Source organism: Chiloscyllium plagiosum, chromosome 27, assembly GCF_004010195.1.
Source record: "Chiloscyllium plagiosum isolate BGI_BamShark_2017 chromosome 27, ASM401019v2, whole genome shotgun sequence".
Classification (NCBI taxonomy): domain Eukaryota; kingdom Metazoa; phylum Chordata; class Chondrichthyes; order Orectolobiformes; family Hemiscylliidae; genus Chiloscyllium; species Chiloscyllium plagiosum.
This window is the reverse complement of record NC_057736.1, coordinates 39,222,544-39,244,794: the sequence shown is the minus strand read 5'-3', so window position 1 is coordinate 39,244,794 and position 22,251 is coordinate 39,222,544. Positions and strand designations below refer to the sequence as shown.

The 22,251-nt window shown below is 41.1% G+C and overlaps 1 protein-coding gene across 2 annotated transcripts in view; it reads right to left on the bottom strand.

Moving 5' to 3' along the window:
• cdca8 (cell division cycle associated 8) overlaps positions 1–22,251 on the bottom strand; it is a 61,418-nt gene that overhangs the window by 4,454 nt on the left and 34,713 nt on the right. For both annotated transcript variants that reach the window (XM_043717888.1, XM_043717887.1), the window contains exons 5-7: positions 21,531–21,618; positions 19,574–19,656; positions 16,588–16,661 (exon numbers count right to left, since the gene is read on the bottom strand). In XM_043717888.1, coding sequence (XP_043573823.1) covers positions 16,588–16,661; positions 19,574–19,656; positions 21,531–21,618 — 245 coding nt within the window. The remainder of the gene's footprint in view (positions 1–16,587; positions 16,662–19,573; positions 19,657–21,530; positions 21,619–22,251) is intronic.

Sequence of the window (22,251 nt, the reverse complement as noted above, 5' to 3'; positions counted from 1 at the left end):
TAACTTGCACATTTTTGGAGTGTGGGAGGAAACCGGAGCACCAGCAGAAGCCTACACAGTCACGGGGAGAACGCGCAAACTCCACACAGATAGTCACCAGAGGGTAGAATCGAACTGGGGTCTGTGGCGCTGTGAGGCAGCAGTATTAACGACTGAGCCACGGTGTTGCCCATTTTCTTATTCTATTCCTTTATTACCAAAATCCATGTACCAATCTCTCCAAATCAGATTATTAGCCAGTGTTAAGTTGCCTCTTAACCTGTGTGACTCTGATAAGTCAAACTATCTCAAGTTCTTCACAATCTTTCTGCAGATCTTGATATAGCTGACCACAGCTTAATTTTAGCTTCATTCCACTGACTCGCAGAGTGGCATTATTGAATTATACTTTTGTAACTAATTATTCTTCTGTAAATAATGCAGGGTATCTATTCTCTTCCTGCTTCTGCAGGAATCATTTATTCTTGTAAACTTCTGGCTGGTCTTGCACATTCTACCCTCTTCACAATTCAATGGAAGCTAAAACTCCACTGCCCCTATCCTAACTCGCATCTTTCCCCTTCTGATCTCTAATCTCTTCCAGAACTACAACTATGGACACCATTTCTGGCCTTTAAACACCTTTATTTTAATTGTTCCACAGTTGTTGGTGATGCCTACTATTGTAAAGGTCCCCAAATCTAGAATTCCCTCCTTTCCCCTTTTAATCTGCCCATGTTTCAGCAGTGAATACAGTTCAACAAGTGATTCATGAACTGCTTATACATTTAATATGTACATTCATGAAAAAACATTGGATAATTGCACATCTTTAAGACTGCTCTTAAAATATGCAAATAATGCAAGTAGCATGCTGAAATGTATTGCAAGAGGCATAAAGTCTGAGGTAAAGATGTTTTGCTTCAATTGCATGAAAACTTAGTGAGACAGCACCTGGAATAGTGTGCAGTTTTGTCTTCCTTACCCAAGGAAAAATGTGTTAGCCACAGAAATGTAAAGTGGAGATTCATCAGACACATTCCTGAGATAATGGGACTACCCAAAGAACACAGAGGAAACTAGGCTTATATTCCAATGGATTTAGAAAAAATTAGAGGTCATCTCATTAAAACTGACATTAAAAAGGCTTTGTGAGAAGCAATGGTATTTTTGCTGGCTGGGTGAAGGGGATTCTAGAACTAAAGGATACAGTTTCAAAATAAACAGTTATCTATACAGGACTAAGATAAAGAGGAATTACTTCAATTAGAGGATCTTTGGAATTCTCAACCCTAGAAGGCTGTGGAAGTTCAGTCATCAAGTATGATCAAGATGGACATTGACAGATTTCTAGACACTGAGATACAAGGTATAGTGATAGCACAGGAAAACGGCATAGAGATAGATGATTAACTATGAGCTAGAATATCAATGGAGACTAGAGAGTCTGAAAGGCTTACTCCTATTCTTATGTCAAAAAGTGTGGCACTGGAAAAGCACAGCCAGTCTGGCAGCATCAGAGAAACAGAATAGTCAACATTTTGAGCATAAGTTCTTTGTCTTTCCTGATGAAGAGCTTATGCTTGAAATGTGGAGTCTCCTGCTCCTTGGATGCTGCTTGTGCTTTTCTAGCACCACACATTTTGACTCTGATCTCCAGTCCTCACTTTCTCCTATTCCTACATCTCTTCGAAGCCATCTGCCCTAATATCTTGTGGCTTGGTGCCAGGTTTTGCTTTGCAATGCTTCTGTGAACATGTTATTACATCAAACTTTTTTTATAAATAAGAGATACAAATACAAGTTGATTTTCACCATTAAGTTATTGCTTGTGTATCATAGAAGATTGTTGGATTTATGAGGAAGTACTACACAGCCAATCATGTCTCTGAACTTAAACTAGTTGGATAAGGTGGCTGAAATTTATTAACATTATGAGTTTATCACTCCACATCGTCGAGAAGATTCACATAACAGACATGTTGAACTGCCTTTGGCAGTTCATTATTATTGAATTATATAAAAATTGAAGAGGCTCCTACAAAAGTGAAGTATCTTTGTTGCCAGATGCTAGAGTGTAACAACTATATCTTACGGCCTGATCTTACAAGATTATTAACATCTTTCATTCCAACCCACTTGTATCTTTATATATGTATATTTCAATAATAACCAAGACACGCTTACTTACGTATCTATAGCAGTTTTGAACTAAACAAACCTTCATTTTGTTTAAGCATAAAGCTGTGCTGTTGGTTGTTTTTAAAATCAAAATAGACAAATCCATGACAGGTTGGTGCAAAGGATGGATGTGCAATAGGTAAAATATAATGCCAAGTTAGTCACTGCTCAGTTGCTGGCATACTTGACCAAAGGATCCAGATTAAAGTCCCAATAAATGGCTTGAGCATATAAAGAAGATTGACATTCCAGTCAGGTGCTGGGTGGGTGCTGTACTGACAGAGGCACAGTCTTTCTGATAAGATGCTAAACAGCTACCTCATCTGCCTTCATACGTGTCACATTGGTACTAATGACATTGCTGTGACTAGAAAAATTGTTCTGCTGGAAGAAATTTAAACAGTCTAGAGCACAGTTAAAACACAGTCTCCAAAGTAAATTTCTGGATTACTACCTGAACCTTGGGAAACTTGCATAGGGTAAATAAAGTTGAGGAGTTAATAGTGTGGCACAAAGACTGGTGTGGGTGGAATGGGTTTTAGTTCCAGCTCATGGGTCACTGTCAGTACTGGCGCAAAAGTGAGTTGCTCTGGTGAGACAAGCTTCAGTTGAAATGTGCTGGGGCTGGCAGCACAGCAAATCAAAAAACTCTTACTGTAAAGAGGTCTTTAAATTAATTTGGACAGCAGCAGTGTTGCATGCGTGACAGTTGAATGTAAGAGGAGAAACTGCTAAGTAAATGTGTATGTTTATTATGGCAGCAGTGCAGATCATCATTTGCATAACAATTCCCTGGGTGGAACAGGAAAGCTCAGCAGCGAAAAAAAAACAGCAGTAAATGGTCCAAGGAGGGGAAAAAATTGTAAAAAGGCAAAATCAATGGATTTGCTTCTGCACGTATAGTATTTGGAACAGAATAAACAAATTAATGGCACAATGTTAGTGTAAAATGCTAATGAGTATGAAACAGGTAAGGAGGAAAGACTGGTTGGGTAGCTATTTTAGTACAGGAAGAATAGTATAGCAAGAAACAACCTTAGATCAGAAGGTGAAGAATCATATGGGAAGACATTTAAAACAAAAAAAAAGGATGACACCACTGGTGGGAGTAATCAAAAGGTCTTCTAACAGTAGCTATGATAGAACACAAAATACTCAGGAGATAATGTGGGCATGTAAGAAGGTAGTTTATTAATTGTGGATGACTTTAATCTTCTTATAGTTAAATTGGCGGAGAAAACCATGAAGGAGGAGGCAAAAAACACTAGAGAGAGAGAGTTTCCTAGAATATTACATTGTGGATCTAACCAGGAATCAGACTATTTTGGTTGGGTACCGTGCACATAGATAGTTTCAATAAATGATGTCAGAGTACAAGATGCCCTCCAAACAGTGACCATAACATAATAGAATTTAGTACAGGTAGATAATCCTTCATCTGAAACCCAAAATCTCCAAATTCCGAAGGCTTTTCATCAAGTTTTTAATCTCAGTTACAAGGTTGTTTGGCCTGCTGTTACCCAACTCCACACCCGTTCAATGCATGTCACTCAGATGTGACGTGAGGTCGGGGGGGGGGGGGGCGGCATGGCCCAGTACTGGCAGGCCTCAATTCCTGTCTCAGGGCCAATTACTCAGTGAGTCTGCTGTTCGCTAAGATTCTTTTAAAATTTCACCTTTGAACCATCATTTATTCCAAAATTCAAAAATTCCAAATTCTGAAAACCAGCTGGCCCTGAGTGTTTAGGATAAAGATAGTATACCTGTATTCAGTTAAAAAGTGAGAAACTTGGGTAGGAAACAATGGTGCTAAACATAAATAAGGGCAATTACAAATGAATGAGGACAGAGTCAGCTGGAGTGAATTTAGCAGCAAAGGTAATTGAGGAACAATAGCAGAATTTAAAACAATCATTCATGACTCAAAGCAAAGGCATATCCCAGTGATAAAGAATTCTAGGAAGAGAATAAAACAATTTATCATCAAGAGGTTGAGAATAGGATCAAATTGAAAAGAAAAAAACTTGGTAAAAATTAGTGGCAAGTCAGAGAATGTTTTAAAAACCATCAAAAGATGATCGAAAAAAATGAATAGAGATAAGAAAATACTTTGGAGGGTAAACCTGCAAGTAATATTGGGACAAACAAGATCTTCTTTAAATATATAAAAATCTTAGAGCAAGACCTTTTAAAAGAGATAAGGAGAAACATCTTCAGCCAGAGTGTGGTGAATCCATGGAATTCATTGCCACAGAACACTATGGATGCCAGGTCATTGAGTATATTTATGATGGAGATAAGTAAGTTCTTGATTGTCAAGGGGATTAAGGGTTACTGAGAGAAAGCAGGAGAAACTTATCAGCCATGATTGAATGGCAGAGCAGACACGATGGGCTGAATGGCCTAATTTCTGCTCCTTTGTGTTATGGAAGACAGATGCCAAAGTGAACATAGGTCCTTTAGAGAAAGAGGCTGAGAAAATAAAAATGGGGAACCAGGAAATGGCAGAGGGGCGAATAAATATGAAACAAGGGACAAAGACGGAGGAGGAAGTAAACAATAATTATCATCACAGAAACAAAGGGGCTAAAAGTAGAGTTCCATAAACCTGTGCGATGCATCAGAGGATACTAAACAGAATACCTTTACAGATCGTGGATGCACTGATATGGATCTTCAAAGTATCCTTTACTCTGGCAAGTTCCAGAGAATTGGAAAACTATCAAAGTAACATTCTTATTTAAAACAGAAGGGGACCAAAAGCAGGCAATTAGCTTACATCTGTTATAGAGAAAATGCTAGAAATGTATTTACAAACTGTGATAGCAGAGCATTAGAAATACATAATATGATTAAGCACCGTCAGCATAGCTTCAAGAAGGGGAAATCATACTGGACTAATTTACCAGAATTACAGAATAAATAAAACATAACATGGTGATGTAATATTTCTATTTCCAGAAGATAATCCATTAAGGTACTACACACTAGGCTACATAAGAACTCACAATGTTGGGGATAGTATATTAAAATGGATAGAGCATTGTCTAGCTAAAAGCAGACAGACTTGAGAAAAAGAGGCATTTTTAAGATGACAACCTAGAACTAGTAGAGTGCCATAGGGATCAATGCTGGCGTCAAATTTATTTACAATATATATTCATGACTTAGATAAAGGAAATTAATGAACTATAGACAAATTTGCAGATGACACAAAGACAGATGGGAAAGTATGTGGTGAGGATGCCAAAGAATCTGCAGTGGGATATGGATGGGCTAACTGAGTGGGCAAACACCTGGCAGCTGGAATAAGTGGGAAAATGTGAGGTTATGCTAATAAACAGTTGGTATAATGGGGCAGTTTCAAGATAGCAACGTTGTAACTCATGGTGCGACACAGGGATCAATGCTGGGGCAGCAATTATTAACTATATTTATGTTAATGACTTAGATGAGGAAGGTGAATGTACTATAGGCAAGTTTGCAGATGACAAAAATAGGCAGGAAGGCAGGTGGTGAGGGTGACACAGAATCTGCAGAGGGATTATAGACAGGTCAGGCCAGGCCAGGCAAAAACTTGGCAAATAGACAATGATGTGCTGAAATGTGAGGTCATGCACTTTGGCAGGAAGAAGAGGGGATGAATACTGTCAGCAGAGGAATACTGCGGAAAGCTGTGGAACAAAGGAATTTGAATGCCCTTGCCCATGAATCGCAAAAAAACTAGCATCCAATTTCAGTGGGCAATAAGGAAGGCAAATGAAATATAAAATTCAGAGAGTTTTGCTAAAAGTATACAAGTCACTAATCAGACCACAGCTGGAATAGTGTGAACAATTTCAGGCCTCTTATCTAAAGAAAGGTGCACTGGCATTGGAGGCATCCGGAGAAGGCTCACTAAGCTGATAACAGTTATGGAGGGGCAGTCTTCTGAGGAAGACTGTACTCATTGGAATAAAGACAACTGAGAGGGAACCTTATTGAAACATATAAGATTCTTAGGGGAAATCGACAGGTTGGATACAGACAGTTATCTCCCCTTGAGGGAGAGTCCAGCACCAGAGGACATGGTCTCATAATAAGGGTTACCCATTGAAGACAAAGAAGGGGAGAAATTTCATTCTCAAAAAATATAGTGAACGTGTGGAATTATTTAGCACTCAGGGCTGTTGAGGTTGGGTCATTAAGTATATTCAAGGTTTAGACAAGTATTTTAAATCAGTAAGGGAATCAAGTGTTATGGGAAAAAGACAGGAGTGTAGAATAGAGGATGATCAGATCTGCCACATTCTCACTGAATGGCAAAGCAGCTTTGATGGGCTAAATGGCCTTTTTCTGCACCTATGTCTTACGACCTTTGACCAGAGGAAGTGTGGAGCTAAATATCATTGAAATGCAGAAAGATTGCAGAAAGCTACTGCACTGAGATATATGACCGTGTACATATAATCAAAAAAAACTAGCACACAAATTTAGCAATTCATAAGAAAAGCAAATTAACTATACACTTTTATTTTAAAGGGAATGGAATATAGAAATAGGGAAGTCTTGCTAAAACTCAAGGTAGGGCACAAACAAAATATCATGCTCCCCTTATCAGGATTTGCTGGAATTGGAGGCTGTCCAGAGATATTTCACTTGGGGTATGCAGGGACTTTGAGTAGGTACGGCCTGTACTTATTAGAATCTGTAAAAATGATAAGTGACTTTATTGAAATATATAGTGAACATTTTATTAGCTGGCACCTCTGGGACCAGGAGTGTGCTGGTTGATCAAATATTCCAGATAATCAAGAGAGAGATGCATAATTTCAGCAAATCCTGACCAAGTGAAGCTTTGAGACATCAGCATCCCTCAAAAAAATCTATGTAAAAACATCAACATACTCTCCAAAATCAATTTTAAAAACACACCGTACGTAACAGAAACATAATGCAGAGGTATATGCATCACCTATATTTCATTTACAGCCTAAATACTTACAACATCGCGATAGATAGCAGTATATAATTTTTGCCAGTTTATCAAGAGTACCAGTTAATAAAAAGTCTGCTCTACAAGGTGTTACAGGGTAGGCGCAGAGATGTTGTTTCCCCTTGTGAGTGTGTCTAGGATGATAGGGAATAATATCAGAGTAAGGGTCACCCAGTTAGGGCAGAGTTGAGGAGGAAATAATTTTCTCAGACGGTAATGTGGATGTCTTTATCACGTACAGCTCCAGAGTCTGGGTTAAGTACATTTAAGGCTAAGATTTTCAAATCAATAAGGGAACCAAAGCTTTATGGGAAAGGCAGGAAAATAGAATTGAAGCTGATTAGGTCAGTCATGATCTTATTAAACGGTGGAGCAGACTCTGAGTTGAATGGCCTGCATCGGGAGGTAAAAGGGATGGAGGAGTTGCATTACTGGTCAAAGAGGATATCAAAGCCGTGCTGAAGGAGGGCACTATGGTGGACTCGACCAATGAAGCAAAATGGGCAGAACTCAGAAATAGGAAGGGTGCGGTAACAATGTTGGGGCTGTACTACAGGCCTCCCAACAGCGAGCGTGAAAGAGAGAGGTACAAATATGTAGACAGATCAGGGAAGATTTGGGAACCACAGGATGGTGGTGACAGGAGATTTTAATTTTCCCAACATTGACTGGGATTCACTTAGGGTTAAAGACCTAGATGAAGCAGAATTTGTAAGGAGCATCCAGGTGATTTTCTAGAGCAGCATGTAAATAGTCCAACTCGGGAAGGGGCCATACTGGACCTGGTGTTGGGAATTGAGCCCGACCAGGTGGCTGAAATTTCAGTAGGGGATTGCTTTGGGAGTAGTGATCACAATTCCCTAAGTTTTGAAATACACATGGACAAAGATCTGACTGGTCCTAAAAGGAAGAGTGCTAAATTGGAGAAAGGCCAACGACATCAAAATTCGGCAGGAGCTGGGGAATGTAGATTGGGAGCAGCTGATTGAAAGGAAATCGACATTTAAAGAAAGGTTGATTAGAGTGCACGGCAGACATGTCCCTGTGAAAATGAGGAATTAGAAATGGAAAGATTAGAGAACCATGGACGACAGGTGAAATTGTGAGACTAGCTAACAGGAAAAAGGATGCATACACAAGGTCTAGGCAACTGAAGACAGATGAAGCTTTGGAAGAATATTGGAAATGTACGACCAATCTAAAACGAAGAATTAAGAGGGCGAAAAAGGGTCATGAAATATCTTTTGCAAACAGGATTCAGGAAAATCCCAAAGCCTTTTATTCATATATAAAGGAGCAAGAGGATAACTAGAGGACGGGTTGGCCCACTCAAGGACAAAGGAGGACGCATGGATGCATGGATACAGAGAAAATGGGGGAGATTCTTAATGCATATTTTGCATTGGTATTTCCCAAGGTGAGGGATAAATGTTTGATTTCTCTAGCTCAAGTTGGCATAAGGAGGGAGGAAATGTTTGGTATTCTAAAAGGTATTAAGGTGGGCAAGTTCCCAGGTCTGGATGGGAGCTGTCCTAGGTTACTGAGGGAAGCGAGAGAGGAAGTGGCTCAGGCCTTAACAAATCATCCTTGAACATGGGTGAGGTCCCAGAGGACTGGAGAATTGCTGATGTTGTCCCCTTGTTTAAGAAGGGATAATCTAGGTAGTTATAGACAGGAGAGAGTGACGTCAGTGGTAGGGAAACTTCTGGACAAGATACTGAAGGATTTGATCTATTCCCATTTGGGAGATAGGCAACATGATTTTGTGCAGGGAAGGTTTTGTGCAGCTTCCTGATGAAGGGCTCCTGCCCGAGACGTTGATTTTCCTGCTCCTCAGATGCTGCCTCACCTGCTGTGCTTTCCAGCACCACTCTAATCTTGACTGATCTCCACATCTGCAATCCTCACTTTCGCCTGTCAGGGGACTGTCAGAGAAGACAGCAGAACAGAGATAGATTGGAGAATTGGGCAGAGAATTGGCAGATGGAGTTCAAATGCGTGGTAATCATTTTGGAAGATCCAATTCAAGAGCAAACTATACAATAAATGGAAAAGTCAGAGTCATGGAGATGTACAGCACGGAAACAGCCCAACTTGTCCATGCCGACCAGATATCCCAACCCAATCTAGTCCCACCTGCCAGTGCCCAGCCCATTTCCCTCCAAACCCTGCCTAGATGCCTTCTAAATATTGCAATTGTACCAGTCTCCACCACTTTCTCTGGCAGCTCATTCCATACACGTACCACCCTCTGAGTGAAAAGGTTGCCCGTCAGGTCACTTTTCTATTTTTCCCCTCTCACCCTAAACCGATGCACTCTAGTTCTGGACTCCCCAACCCCAGGGAAAAGACTTTGCCTATTTACCCTATCCATGTCCCTCATGATTTTATAAACCTCTATAAGGTCACCCCTCAGCCTCCGACACTCCAGGGAAAACAGCCCTAGCCTATTCAACCTCTCCCTATAGCTCAAATCCTCCAACCCTGGCAACATCCCAGTAAATCTTTTCTGAACCCTTTCAAGTTTCACAACATCCTTCCGATAGGAAGGAGACCAGAATTGCACGCAATATTCCAACAGTGGCCTAATCAACGTCCTGTACAGCTGTAACATGACCTTCCAACTCCTGTACTCAATACTAACCAATAAAGGAAAGTGTACCAAACACCATCTTCACTATCCTGTCTACCTGCGACTCCACTTTCAAGGAGCTATGAACCTGCACTCCAAGGTCTCTTTGTTCAGCAACACTCCCCAGTACCTTATCATTAAGCGTATAAATCCTGCTAATATTTGCTTTTTCCAAAATGCAGTACCTTGCATTTATCTAAAATAAACTCCATCAACCACTTCTCAGCTCATTGGTCTATGTGATCAAGATATCGCTATAATCGGAGATAACCTTCTTCGCAGTCCACTACACCTCCAATTTTGGTGTCATCTGCAAACTGCTCACATCAAAATCATTTTTATAAATGATGAAAAGTAGTGGACCCAGCACCAATACTTGTGGCACTCCAGTCTGAAAAACAACCCTCCACCGTCTTCCAAATGGCTAGTTCTCCTTGTATTCCATAAAACCCAACCTTGCTAATCAGTCTCCCATGGGGAGCATTGTTGAACGCCTTACTGAAGTCCAGAGATCACATCTACCGCTCTGCCATCATCAATCCTCTTTGTTACTTCTTCAAAAAACTCAAATCAAATTTGCGACACAATTTCCCACGCAGAAAGCCATGTTGACTACCCCTAATCAGTCCTTGCCTTTCCAAATACATGTGCATCCTGTCCCTCAGGATTCCCTCCAACAACTTGCCCAACACCCGACGTCAGGCTCACTGATCTACAGTTCCCTGGCTTGTCCTTTCCACCTTTCTTAAACAGTGGTACCACGTTAGGCAATCTCCAGTCTTCTAGCACCTCACCTGTGACTATGAATGATCCAAATATTTCAGTAATAGGCTCAATCATTTCCTTAGTTTCCCAGAGTTTTAGGGTCCACCTGATCAGGCCCTGGGGAATTATCCACACTTGTGTTTCAAGACATCCAGCACTTCCACCTCTGCAATATGGACATTTTTCAAAATGTCACCATCTATTTCCCTACATTCTACATCTTCCATGTCCTCTTCCACAGTAAATACAGATGTAAGATACTCTTATTATCTCCCCCATCTCCTGCAGCTCCACACAAAGGTCGCCTTGCTGATCTTGGAGGGGTCTATTCTCTCCCTAGTTACTCTTTTGTCCTTAAATGTATTTATAAAAACCCTTTGGATTCTCCTTAACGCAAATGCCAAAACTATCTCATGTCCCCTTTTTGCCCTCCTGATTTTCCTGTTAAGTATACTTTTACTGCCTTTATACTCTAAGGATTCATTCGATCTATCCTGTATACCTGACATTTGCTTCCTTCTTTTTCTTAACCAAACCCTCAATTTCATTATTGATCCAGCATTCCCTATACCTACCAGCCTTTACTTTCACCTTAATAGGAATATACTTTCTCTGGACTATCTTTACCTAATTTCTGAAGGCTTCCCATTTTCCAGCCATCCCTTTACCTGCGAACATCTGCCCCCAATCAGCTTTTGAAAGTTCTTGCCTAATACCATCAAACTTCAACTTTTATATTTGGTCTATCTTTTCCATCACTATTTTAAAACTAATAAAATTATGGTCAGTGGCCCCAAAGTGCTCCCCCACTGACACCTCAGTCACCTGCCCTGCCTTATTTCCAAAGAGTAGGTCAAGTTTTGCACCTTCTCCAACAGGCACATCCACATGCTGAATCAGAACATTTTCTTGCACACACTTAAATTCCTCTCCATCTAAACCCTTAACACTATGGCAGTCCCAGTCTATGTGTCACCTGCCCTGCCTTATTTCCAAAGAGTAGGTCAAGTTTTGCACCTTCTCCAACAGGCACATCCACATGCTGAATCAGAACATTTTCTTGCACACACTTAAATTCCTCTCCATCTAAACCCTTAACACTATGGCAGTCCCAGTCTATGTTTGAAAAGTTAAAAACCATGATGATTGGCAATTAAGTGTTCCAGGATATAGGCGCTTCAGACAGGACAGGGAGGGAAGTAAAAGGTGGGGGCGGTGGAGTTACATTGCTGGTCAAGGATGATATCACAGCTGTGCTAAAGGAGCACACTATGGAGGTCTTGGGTAGTGAGGCATTATGGGTGCAGCTGAGAAATAAGGGTACAGTCACACTATTGGGGCTGTATTACAGGTAGAAGAACAAATAGGTAAACAGATTATGGAAAGATGTAGAGGCAATAGGGTAGTGGTGATGGGAGATTTTAATTTTCCCAACATTGACTGGGATAGACTGAACGTCAGAGGTCTGGATGGGGTAGAATTTGTCAAAAAGCATTTAGGAGAGTTTTCTAGAGCAGTATGTTAATAGTCCGATGAGGGAAGGGGCCAAATTGGACCTATTACTGGGGAACTAGCCAGGACACGTGGCAGAAGTTGCGGTGGGGGATTTCTTTGGGAACAGTGACCACAATTCTGTAAGTATTAGAATATTCGTAGATAAAGAAGAGAGTGGTCCTAAGGGAAGAGTACTAAACTGGGCCAAGGCCAATTATATCAAAATTAGGCAGGAGCACTGAAATGTGGATTGGACACAGCTATTTGAAGCAAAGTCCACATTTGAGATGTGGGAGGTTTCCAAAGATAAGCTAAAGATAGTGCAGGATAGGCATGTCCTGTTGAAGGCTAAGGATAGGAAGGGCAAGATTCGTGAACCGTGGACGATAGGAGAAATTGTACGACTAGCCAAGAGGAAAAAGGGAAGCATACATGAGGTCGAGGCAGCTCAGAACAGAACAGGCCCCGGAAGAATATCGGAAGAGCAGGACAAGTCTTAAATGAGGAATCAAGAGGGCTAAAAGGGGTCATGAAATAGCTTTAGCGAGCAGAATTAAGGAGAATCCCAAAGCATTTTATTTTTATATAAGAAGCAAGCGGGGAACTAGAGAAAGGATTGGTCCACTAATGGATAACGAAGGAAGGCTGTGTCTCAAACCTGAGAGAATGGGTGAGATTCTGAATGATTACTTTGCATCAGTGTTCACTGAGAAGAGGAACATGATGAATGTTGAGATTTGAGATAGAAGTTTGATTATTTTGGATCATGTTGACATAAGTAGGGAAGAGGTGTTGGGTAGGCTCAAGGTTATTAAGGTGGACAAATTCCCAGAACCGGGTGGGATCTATCCCAGGTTTCTGAGGGAGGCGAGAGGGGAAATAGCATCCTTAAATACAGGTGAAGTGCCGGAGGACTGGAGGGTTGCTCATGTTGTCCCCCTGTACAAGAGTAGTAGTAGGGATATTCCAGGTAACTACAGACCAGTGAGCCTGACATCAGTGGTGGGGAGGTTGCTGGAGAAGGTACTGAGGGATAGGATCTATTTATATTTAAAAATGAATGGGCTTATCAGTGATAGGCAACATGGTTTTGTGCAGGGGAGATCGTGCCTTACCAACTTAATAGAGTTCTTCGAGGAAGTGACCAAGTTGATAAGTGAAGGAAGGGCTGTTGATGTCATATAGTAAAGTGTTTGATAAGGTTCCCCATGGTAGACTAATGGAGAAAGTGGAATCATATGGTGTGCAGGGTGTTCTAGCTGGGTGGATGAAGAACTGGTTGAGCTGCAGGAAGCAGTAGTAGTTGAAGTGAGTTTCTCGAACTGGAGAAAGGTGGACCAGTGGTGTTCCACAGGGGTCAGTGTTGGGGCCACTGTTGTTTGTGATATACATAAATGATCTGGAAGAGGGCACTGTTGGTACGATCAGCAAGTTTGCAGATGACACGAAGATTGGTGGAGTAACAGAAAGCATAAGGGACTGTCAGAGAATACAGGAGGATATAGAATGGACAGTTGGGCGGAAAAATGGCAGATGGATTTCAATCCAGACAAATGTGAGGTGATGCATTTAGGCAAGTCTAATTCTAGAGCGAATTATACAATGAATGGAAGAGCCTTGGGAAAAGTTGATGGGTAGAGAGATCTGGGAGTGCAGGTCCACTGTACCCTGAAAGTTGCTGCACAGGTGGATAGAGTGGTCAAGAAGACATGTAGTATGCTTGCCTTCATTGGGGTATTGAGTATAAGAGCTGGCAAGTCACGTTAACATTGTACAAGATATTGGTTCGGCCACATTTAGAATACTGTGTACAGTTCTGGTCTCCACATTACCAAAAGGATGTGGACACTTTGGAGAGGGTGCAGAGAAGGTTTACGAGCATGTTGCCTGGTATGGAAGGTGCTAGCTATGAAGAAAGGTTGAGGAGGTTAGGTTTATTTTCACTAGAAAAAAGGAGATTGAGGGGGGACCTGATTAAGGTTTACAAATTCATGAAGGGTATAGACAGGGTGGATAGAGATAGGCTTTTTCCCCCAGTGTGAAGGATTCAATAACGAGAGGTCACGCTTTCAAGGTGAGAGGTGGAAAGTTTAAGGGGGATACACGCAGCAAGTACTTCACACAGAGGGTGGTGGGCATTTGGAACGTGTTGCCAGCAGAGGTGGTAGAGGCAGGCACGGTAGGTTCATTTAAGATGCGTCTGGATAAATGCACGAGTAGGTGGGGAGCAGATGCTTCGGAATTGACTGACCGGTTTAGACAGTACATTTGGATCGGCTCAGACTTGGAGGGCCGGAGGGCGTGTTCCTGGGCTGTAAGTTTTTTGTTCTTTATCCCCTACCAAAACGACCCTATTATTCTTACAGATAACTGAGATCTCCCTACAAATTTGTTTCTCAGTTTCCCTCTGACTATGAGTGTGTCTGTAATACAATTTCAATAAGGTGATCATCCCTTCCTTATTTCTCAGTTCCACCCAAATAACTTCCCTGGATGTATTTCCAGGAATATCCTCCCTCAGTACAGCTGCTATGCTATCCCTTATCAAAAACGACACTCTCCCTCCTCCCTTTCTATCCTTACTGTAGCATTTATATTCTGGAACATTAAGCTGCCAGTCCTATCCATCCCAGAGCCTTGTTTCTGTAATTGCTAGGATATCCCAGTCCCATGTTCCTAACCATGCCCTGAGTTCATCTGCCTTCCCTGTTAGGCCTGTTACATTGAAATAAATGTCAGTCCTACTTTGTTCTCTGCTTTTTCCTTGCCTGCTCTGTTTGACTCGCCTTTGTTCTCAACTGTACCAGTCTCAGATTGATCTCTTTCCTCACTATCTCCCTGGGTCTCACCTCCCCCCAACCGTACTAGTTTAAATCCTCCCAAATCTCCCTGTCAGTATATTAGTCCCCTTCCAAATTAGGTGCAATCCGTCCTTGTACAGGTCACCTCTACTCCAAAAGAGATCTCAATGATCCAAAAATGTGAATCCTTCTCCCATACACCAGCACCTCAGCCATGTATTCATGTACTCTATCCTCCTATTCCTGCCCTCGCTTGCCCGTAGCATCATAAGTAATCCAGAAATTACTAATCTCGAGGACTTCCTTTTTAAACTCCTGCCTAACTCTCCAAGCTCCCTTCAGAATCTCAACCTTTTCCCTTCCTATGTTGTTGGTTCCAGTTCCTGGGGAACACTGATATACAGAGATCTGGGTGTTCAGGTCCATTGTTCCCTGAAGGTGGCAACGCAGGTCAATAGTGTGGTCAAAAAGGCATACAGCATGCTTTCCTTCATTGGATAGGATACAGAGTACAAGAGCTCAGTGATGTTACAGTTGTATAGGACTTTGGTTCGGTCGCATTTGGAATACTGTTCTTGTCGCCACATTACCAAAAAGGATGTGGATCTTTGGAGATGGTGCAGAGGAAGTTCACGAAGATGTTTCCTGGTATGGAGGGCACTTGCTATGAAGAGAGGTTGAGTAGGTTAGGATTATTTTCATTAGAAAGACGGAGGTTGAGGTCTTTAAAATCATGAGGTATAGACAGGGTGGATAGCAAAAAGCTTTTCTGCCCCCAGAGTGGGGACTCAATTACTAAGGGACACGAGTTCAAAGTGAGATGGGAAAAATTTGGGGAGATATGCGTGGAAAGTTCTTTGTGCAGAGGGTGGTGGGTACCTGAAATGTGTTGTCAGTGGAGGTAGTAGAGGTGGGCATGACAGCATCATTTAAGATGTATCTAGACAGATACATGAATTGCAGTGAGCAAGGGAATACAGACCCCGAGAAAATAGGAGACATGTTTAGATAGAGGATCTGGATCAGTTCAGACCTGGAGGGCCGAAGGGCCTGCTCCTGTGCTGTAATTTTCTTTGTTTATTTGCTTCTGTCTCTTATGGTCCAATAAAAACACAGGAAATTATTGGCGTCCTGACTAACCTTTATCCCTTAACCAAGATTGTATGAAAAAGAAGCCCAGTCTCTTTGTGGGAGATTCTGCATAGATTAGTTGCCATATTTAAAAATAGACCAGTGACTGCACTTCAAAAGCATACTAGTTGGCTGCAAAGCATTTAAAATGTTGTGCCCATGAAATAAAAACTACTAACAAGTCTTTCTTTCTTGTTAGAGAGGTGAAGCAATTCATTTAGAGGGGAAGAATGAAGGGCAAAACAGGAGTGAAAACATTTTTTGTTTTTAAATCTTGGAAGTAGTTAGGATCTGGAATAGACTACCCGAGAGCCTGATGAAGGTAGATCCAATTGTGACAAAGGAGAATCAGATTACCAAAAATAAACTGCAGGGCCACTCAGAAAAAAAGATAATACTAGAAGAACCATCTCTTGCTGAGAGTCAGCAAAGAGACACAGGGCCAAATGGTCTTTTGATCGATGACCATTCTATAATCAACATTGCCATAAAGCAATAACAAGGTCATAAAGATGACAAAATAACCAAGATGCACTTGTGATTGGATAAACTCTCAGCTGTATTGATCAGGGCATTAAGTTATTACTCTTACGTACCAAGAATAACCATCTTTGGAGACAAGTGCTTACCTTTTAGTCCGAGTACCAGTGGCGCATGCTGATGGAGGTCTACATTTAGCTGACAGGGTTACAGTTTTTTTACCCTGTTAGGAGAACAATATAACAAAATGTTAGTTCCAATCAATACTCCAGTCAGATTTGGGCCAACAGGTAAAAGGTTACATTTTCCTCATCCAAATTACAGAAAATGATCTTTAATGCAACTCAACTCCCTCTCCAATCTTCAGTACCAGCAGTGATGTAATCACCGCTGACTAAATGTTTAGCTGTAGCAATCATGTTCATGCTTTTGGCTACAAACACACAACAGAAACTGGGTATTATAAGGCTACTGGCTCATTTTTTGATCCTTCCAAGACATGTCAGCAGCTACAAAGTTTAAGCCAGGAATCAAAATCAAATACCTACCAGGATGGCTGCAGTCCCTAATATTCAAGAAACTCTCTCATTCTCAATGAATCAGACAACTTGACTGGATTTCCCATCATTGAAAGCATTATCCATTTACCATTAAGATCATAGCTGCAACATTATTTAAAGAGTACATTGTAGCAACAATACAGCATAACATCACTATTGTGGTCAACAATCTGGTATTTCATATCTAATGCTATGCTGGGAACACTTGTAGTGCACAAGATCTGCTGGGGCTCAGGGGCAGCCTTCAGAGGACAACTAGGATTGACCAATGGAAGTATCTTTAGCAGAACTAACAACTCCTCTAAAGTTTACCAGTTTTAATCCTTGTTATTTCAGAATTACTAATGCAGCTAACTTTAAAATTGTCATTGCCTTGTCAGTAAGAAAATAAAATTAAAACGAATCAATAACAAGTAGTGTCATAGACTCAAAGTGCAGAATCTGTGTGGATAGAGTTGAGGAACTGCAAAGAGGGGAAAAAACCCTGATGGGAGACATATACAAGCCTCCTAGCAGTAGACAGAATGTGAGGAAGAAAATAAATTAGAGGATAGAAATGCACTATTACAATAATCATGGTGGAATTCAATATGCAGATCAACTGAGAAAATCACATTAGTAGATTAGATTAGATTACTTGCAGAGTAGAAACAGGCCCTTCGGCCCAACAAGTCCACACCGACCCGCCGAAGCGCAACCCACCCAGACCCATTCCCCTACATTTACCCCTTCACCTAACACTATGGGCAATTTAGCATGGCCAATTCACCTAACCTGCACATTTTTGGATTGTGGGAGGAAACCAGAGCACCTGGAGGAAACCCACGCAGACACGGGGAGAATGTGCAAACTCCACACAGACAGACAGTCACCTGAGGCGGGAATTGAACCCGGGTCTCTAGCACTGTGAGGCAGCAGTGCTAACCACTGTGCCACCATGCCGCCCACGAATCGATAAAAGGAATTTGTGGAATGTCTACAGAATGGTTTCTTATAGCAGCTTGTTGTAGAGGGAACAGACAATTCAGCATTTGGTCATTGCTGTGAGGCAGACTGATTAGTAACCTTAAGTTAAAAGGAACCCCGAAGGACTATGGCCATAATATGATAGAATTCACCCTGAAGAATCAGGAATCTGATATAACAGTACTCAAATTGAGTAAAGGTAACTGCAAAGACATGATGGAGGAACTGGCCAGAATTGATTGGAAGGGGATCTGCAATAGGGAGGATGGTGGAGCAGTGGCAGGAGTTTCTGGGGGTATTGTGGGAAGCACAGGGGAAATTCACCCCAAGGGAGAAGCAGCATATCAAAGGGAAGAATGAGGCAACCATGGCCAACAAGGGAAGTCAGAGACAACATAAAAGCAAAAGAAAAAACACACAATGTGAAGATTAGTGGGAAACACAGGATTGTGAAACCTTTTAAAAACCCACAGAAGGCAACTACAAGAAAAGTGTATTGTGTGTGTATGGGGAGTTTAAAGATGAAATAGAAGGGTAAGCTTCAGAGTTATCTAGGGGGAACAACTCATTGAAATTGCTGAATACAGAGAAGCCTGAAGAGAGTGGACACGGAAGATGCTTCCATTAGTAGGACAGACCTGATCTGAAGGCACAACCCTTTAGAACTGAGATAACACGAAGGGCTATGGAGGGCAAGACATTGAGATTATTCAAGACACATTTAGACAGGTTATTGATTAGTGAGGGGATCTAAGGTTATAGGGAGGAGGCTAAGGAATGGGATTGAAAAACTTAGCCATGATTGAACGGTGGAGCAGACTCAGGTCAAATTGCCTAGTTTTGTTCCTATATCTTAATGGCATAACAGTAAGAGGAAGTTTCTATTTTAACCTGTTTAAATAAGTACTGAGTAGGTTGCTCTAAAACAATACCCTTATTGAAATAATTTCTTCTCAACAGAGGGTCAAAGAACCCAGTGTGTTTGTGAGCATAAGCGTACATTTGAAAAGAGCTCATCTTTCTTAGAAAACCATGCAATAGTAATACTTACTGCAACAAGTATTTTAAGGCTAAAAGTGAAATTGGTGATGGCTATTAATTGATGCCTGGATATATAAAGGAGAACTGAGAGAGAGAGGACTGTTGTACTGGTATTATCAATAAAATCTCTTTGTGCAGAGATTATGTCTTAGTTTCTATTTGAGCAGCCTCATCAGAATGTGTTAAATCATGTCTCCAATATGCACCAGAGGAAAACAAAGACGTCAAAACAGATCAAACCCAGGAAAACGCTTATTTGAAAGAGGCGATTATATGAATGCAGATCACAATTTGTTCAACTTTAGGTTTTAGGTGATCATTAACACTAATCTAGCTTGAGTAGTGTACACAAGGGAAGTCCAACCTTTCTCCAGCGTCCCTTGCACCTATCGCCCTCAGTCTTGTGATTAAAGTAACCAACAAAATGGAATTTTCTTTGTGGAAAGTGAGATTTTTAGTTGGGCAATGGGTAGCTCACTTACAATTGCACAAATTTTCATCCACTTACTGACTACAATTCATCTGTTCAACATAAACAAGTAACAAGATATTTTTTAAATAAACCAACCTTTCGGAACATTTTGTTAGAAGGAGCAAGATTTTCATCTTCACTTGCAGCTCCATCACCATCATTCCTTGCCTTGATTTTACCTGCGGAGATAAATTAGATTAAATTACTTAGTGTGCAAACAGGCCCTTTGGCCCAACAAGTCCACACCAACCCTCTGAAGAGCAACCCTCCCAGACCCATTCCCCTACATTTGCCTCTTCACCTAACACTACGGGCAATTTAGCATGGCCAATTCACCTAACCTGCACATCTTTGGATTGTGGGAGGAAACCAGAGCACCCGGAGGAAACCCACGCAGACACAGGGAGAATGTGCAAACTCTACAGACAGTTGCCCGAAGCGGGAATTGAACCCGGGTCTCTGGCGCTGTGAGGCAGCAGTGCTAACCACTATGTCACCGTGCCGCCCCATACTTTTCAAATTAATTGCAACATTTAAGCATCTGCTTACTTACATACAGTGAGAAGAGGAATGCATAGCTGGGCCTAATCATTGCTCACTATCAATTAATCCACTAACTGGCAACACTTCTAGTTCTTGAAATGCTAGATATTGGGGGAGACAGGACAAAGACCAAGCCATCCTGCAAAGTAACTCAATTTGCATACGTTTATTTTCTGCTGGTTAGTCTTGTTTAGAATACAGTGGATCTTAAGGTGCAGAAAGAATAGCTTCTCTCAGTGCACTGAAGTTCAACATTTATATACCAAAGGTGTTAATAAAAGCAAATTGATCCATGAAGGTTAATGGCAACATGCGGCCCGAGATTCAACAGTACATAAGTATTTTTGTTGACCGAGTAGATAATTTTGGAAATTTTTGAGTCAAGGGATATGGTGAGTTACACATTCACCTTGTACTGGTCCAGAAAAACAGTGGTTAGTACTGCTACCTCACAGTATCAGGGACTTAGGTTCAATTCCAGCCTGGGTGCCTGTCAGTGTGGACTTTTCACCCGTTCTCCTTGTGACTGCGTATGCTTCCTTTGAGAGCTCCGGTTTCCTCCCACAATCCAAACATGTACAGGTTAGATGGTTTGGCCATGTTAAACTGCTCATAGTGTCTTGGGATGGGCAGATTAGGTGGATTAGAGATGGGAAGCTCAGCGTTACAGTAATAGTGTAGGGTGGGGTGTGTCTGGGTGGACAGTCATTGTGGACTTGTTGGGCCGAATGGCCTATTTCCACACTCGAGGGATTTGATGAATTCCTTTCGCACCACACTGATTACTAGTGCTATCATGTTCCCCTGCATAGCATTCTTCTGTATGATCGTTAACCACTTAATAGGTAAATAAAAAGAACTGGTGATCTAAAGGAAGTCAAGCATGAAGACAGCAAACACTTAAGTGGAGATGAGCCACAGGATGTGCCATCTTATTGAATGGCAATACTGGCTAGAGAAGCCAAACAGGCTAGTCCTACTTCCATTTCTTGTAATCATACACATTTCATGTAAATAACCAAGCACTGCCAGAGAAAGTCCAAAATGAGGAGCCTGCTTTGAGACAATTTGCTCATCAGTCTTTCACGCAAGTACTAAACAAAATACTTTCCGGCAACAGTGAAAAGAATTATAACTATAATAGCACTCTGGGTCAATGGGACATTTAAAATTCAATTCCTTGGCTTTCTTTCTGAAAAATGTTGAGACAGTAAAAAGTCATCCATATACACTTCTGTCACAATATACTGGCCCATTCTTGAAATTAGTAGTCTGAAATGCTAAATATTTTAGGCAAGATATTATTTGCTCGTTAGTACCAGGCCTCCTGCTTTCCAAGGTGCTGAGGACAAGCTACTGTCACTGATGGTACATGTTTCCTTCCATAGTATCTGCAAATGCAGAAGGTCGTTGACATATTTATAGATCTAACATTGCTAAATAAACAAGTGCCAAAACACATTTAACAGTAGATAGTTAAATCATTTCAGCATTCAAGTTATAAACTTACGTTTCTTAGTTAACTTTAGCAGTGCAGCATCTTTCAAGATTTCAGATTCTATGGCTTCAACTTCCAAGCAGGCTGCATCGAGTCGCTTCTGTAACAACAACACTTAGTGGTTAAGGAGAACATTATCCAATTCTTAGCCTCCTTATCCTAGATGATGTTTGGACACAACATTAAGTATTTTATCTGAAGAGTAATCTTTAAGATAAATAGCGGTTTTGAAATGGAACAATGGCCATTTTTATTTAACAGACTAAAATTAGAATAAATCTTGTTTTAAATACAGTTTTGCACGGATAGAAAGAATGTGTATGTATATTGCATTGCTTTCAAATGAATAAAATAGGCAATAGTCACCCTCTGGTTTGTTCCTCAATGCACCAACCAAAATCAACCAACTTGGTTAAAATGTAAACCAAGCATGGCAATTAACAGTCAGCCATCACCTAACTAGTGCATAGTCCACGGCTATGCCTTGATCAGAGACCAATTGTCTACTATGCAATCAATATTTTTCTCAGACATTTTGAAAATGTTGTTCTCCTTTACACTGGCATTCGTAAAGTAGTCCTGATGAAGGTAAGTTGAAAAGATCTGACAAAATGTATTTTTTGTCAGCAATGCAACTTTAGATTTCTTGAAAGTCATTCAGGATCGAGCACCACATCCACCAACTTAAAACAGACACTCCCACCACTACCATTGCACAGAGGTCGCAACTTGC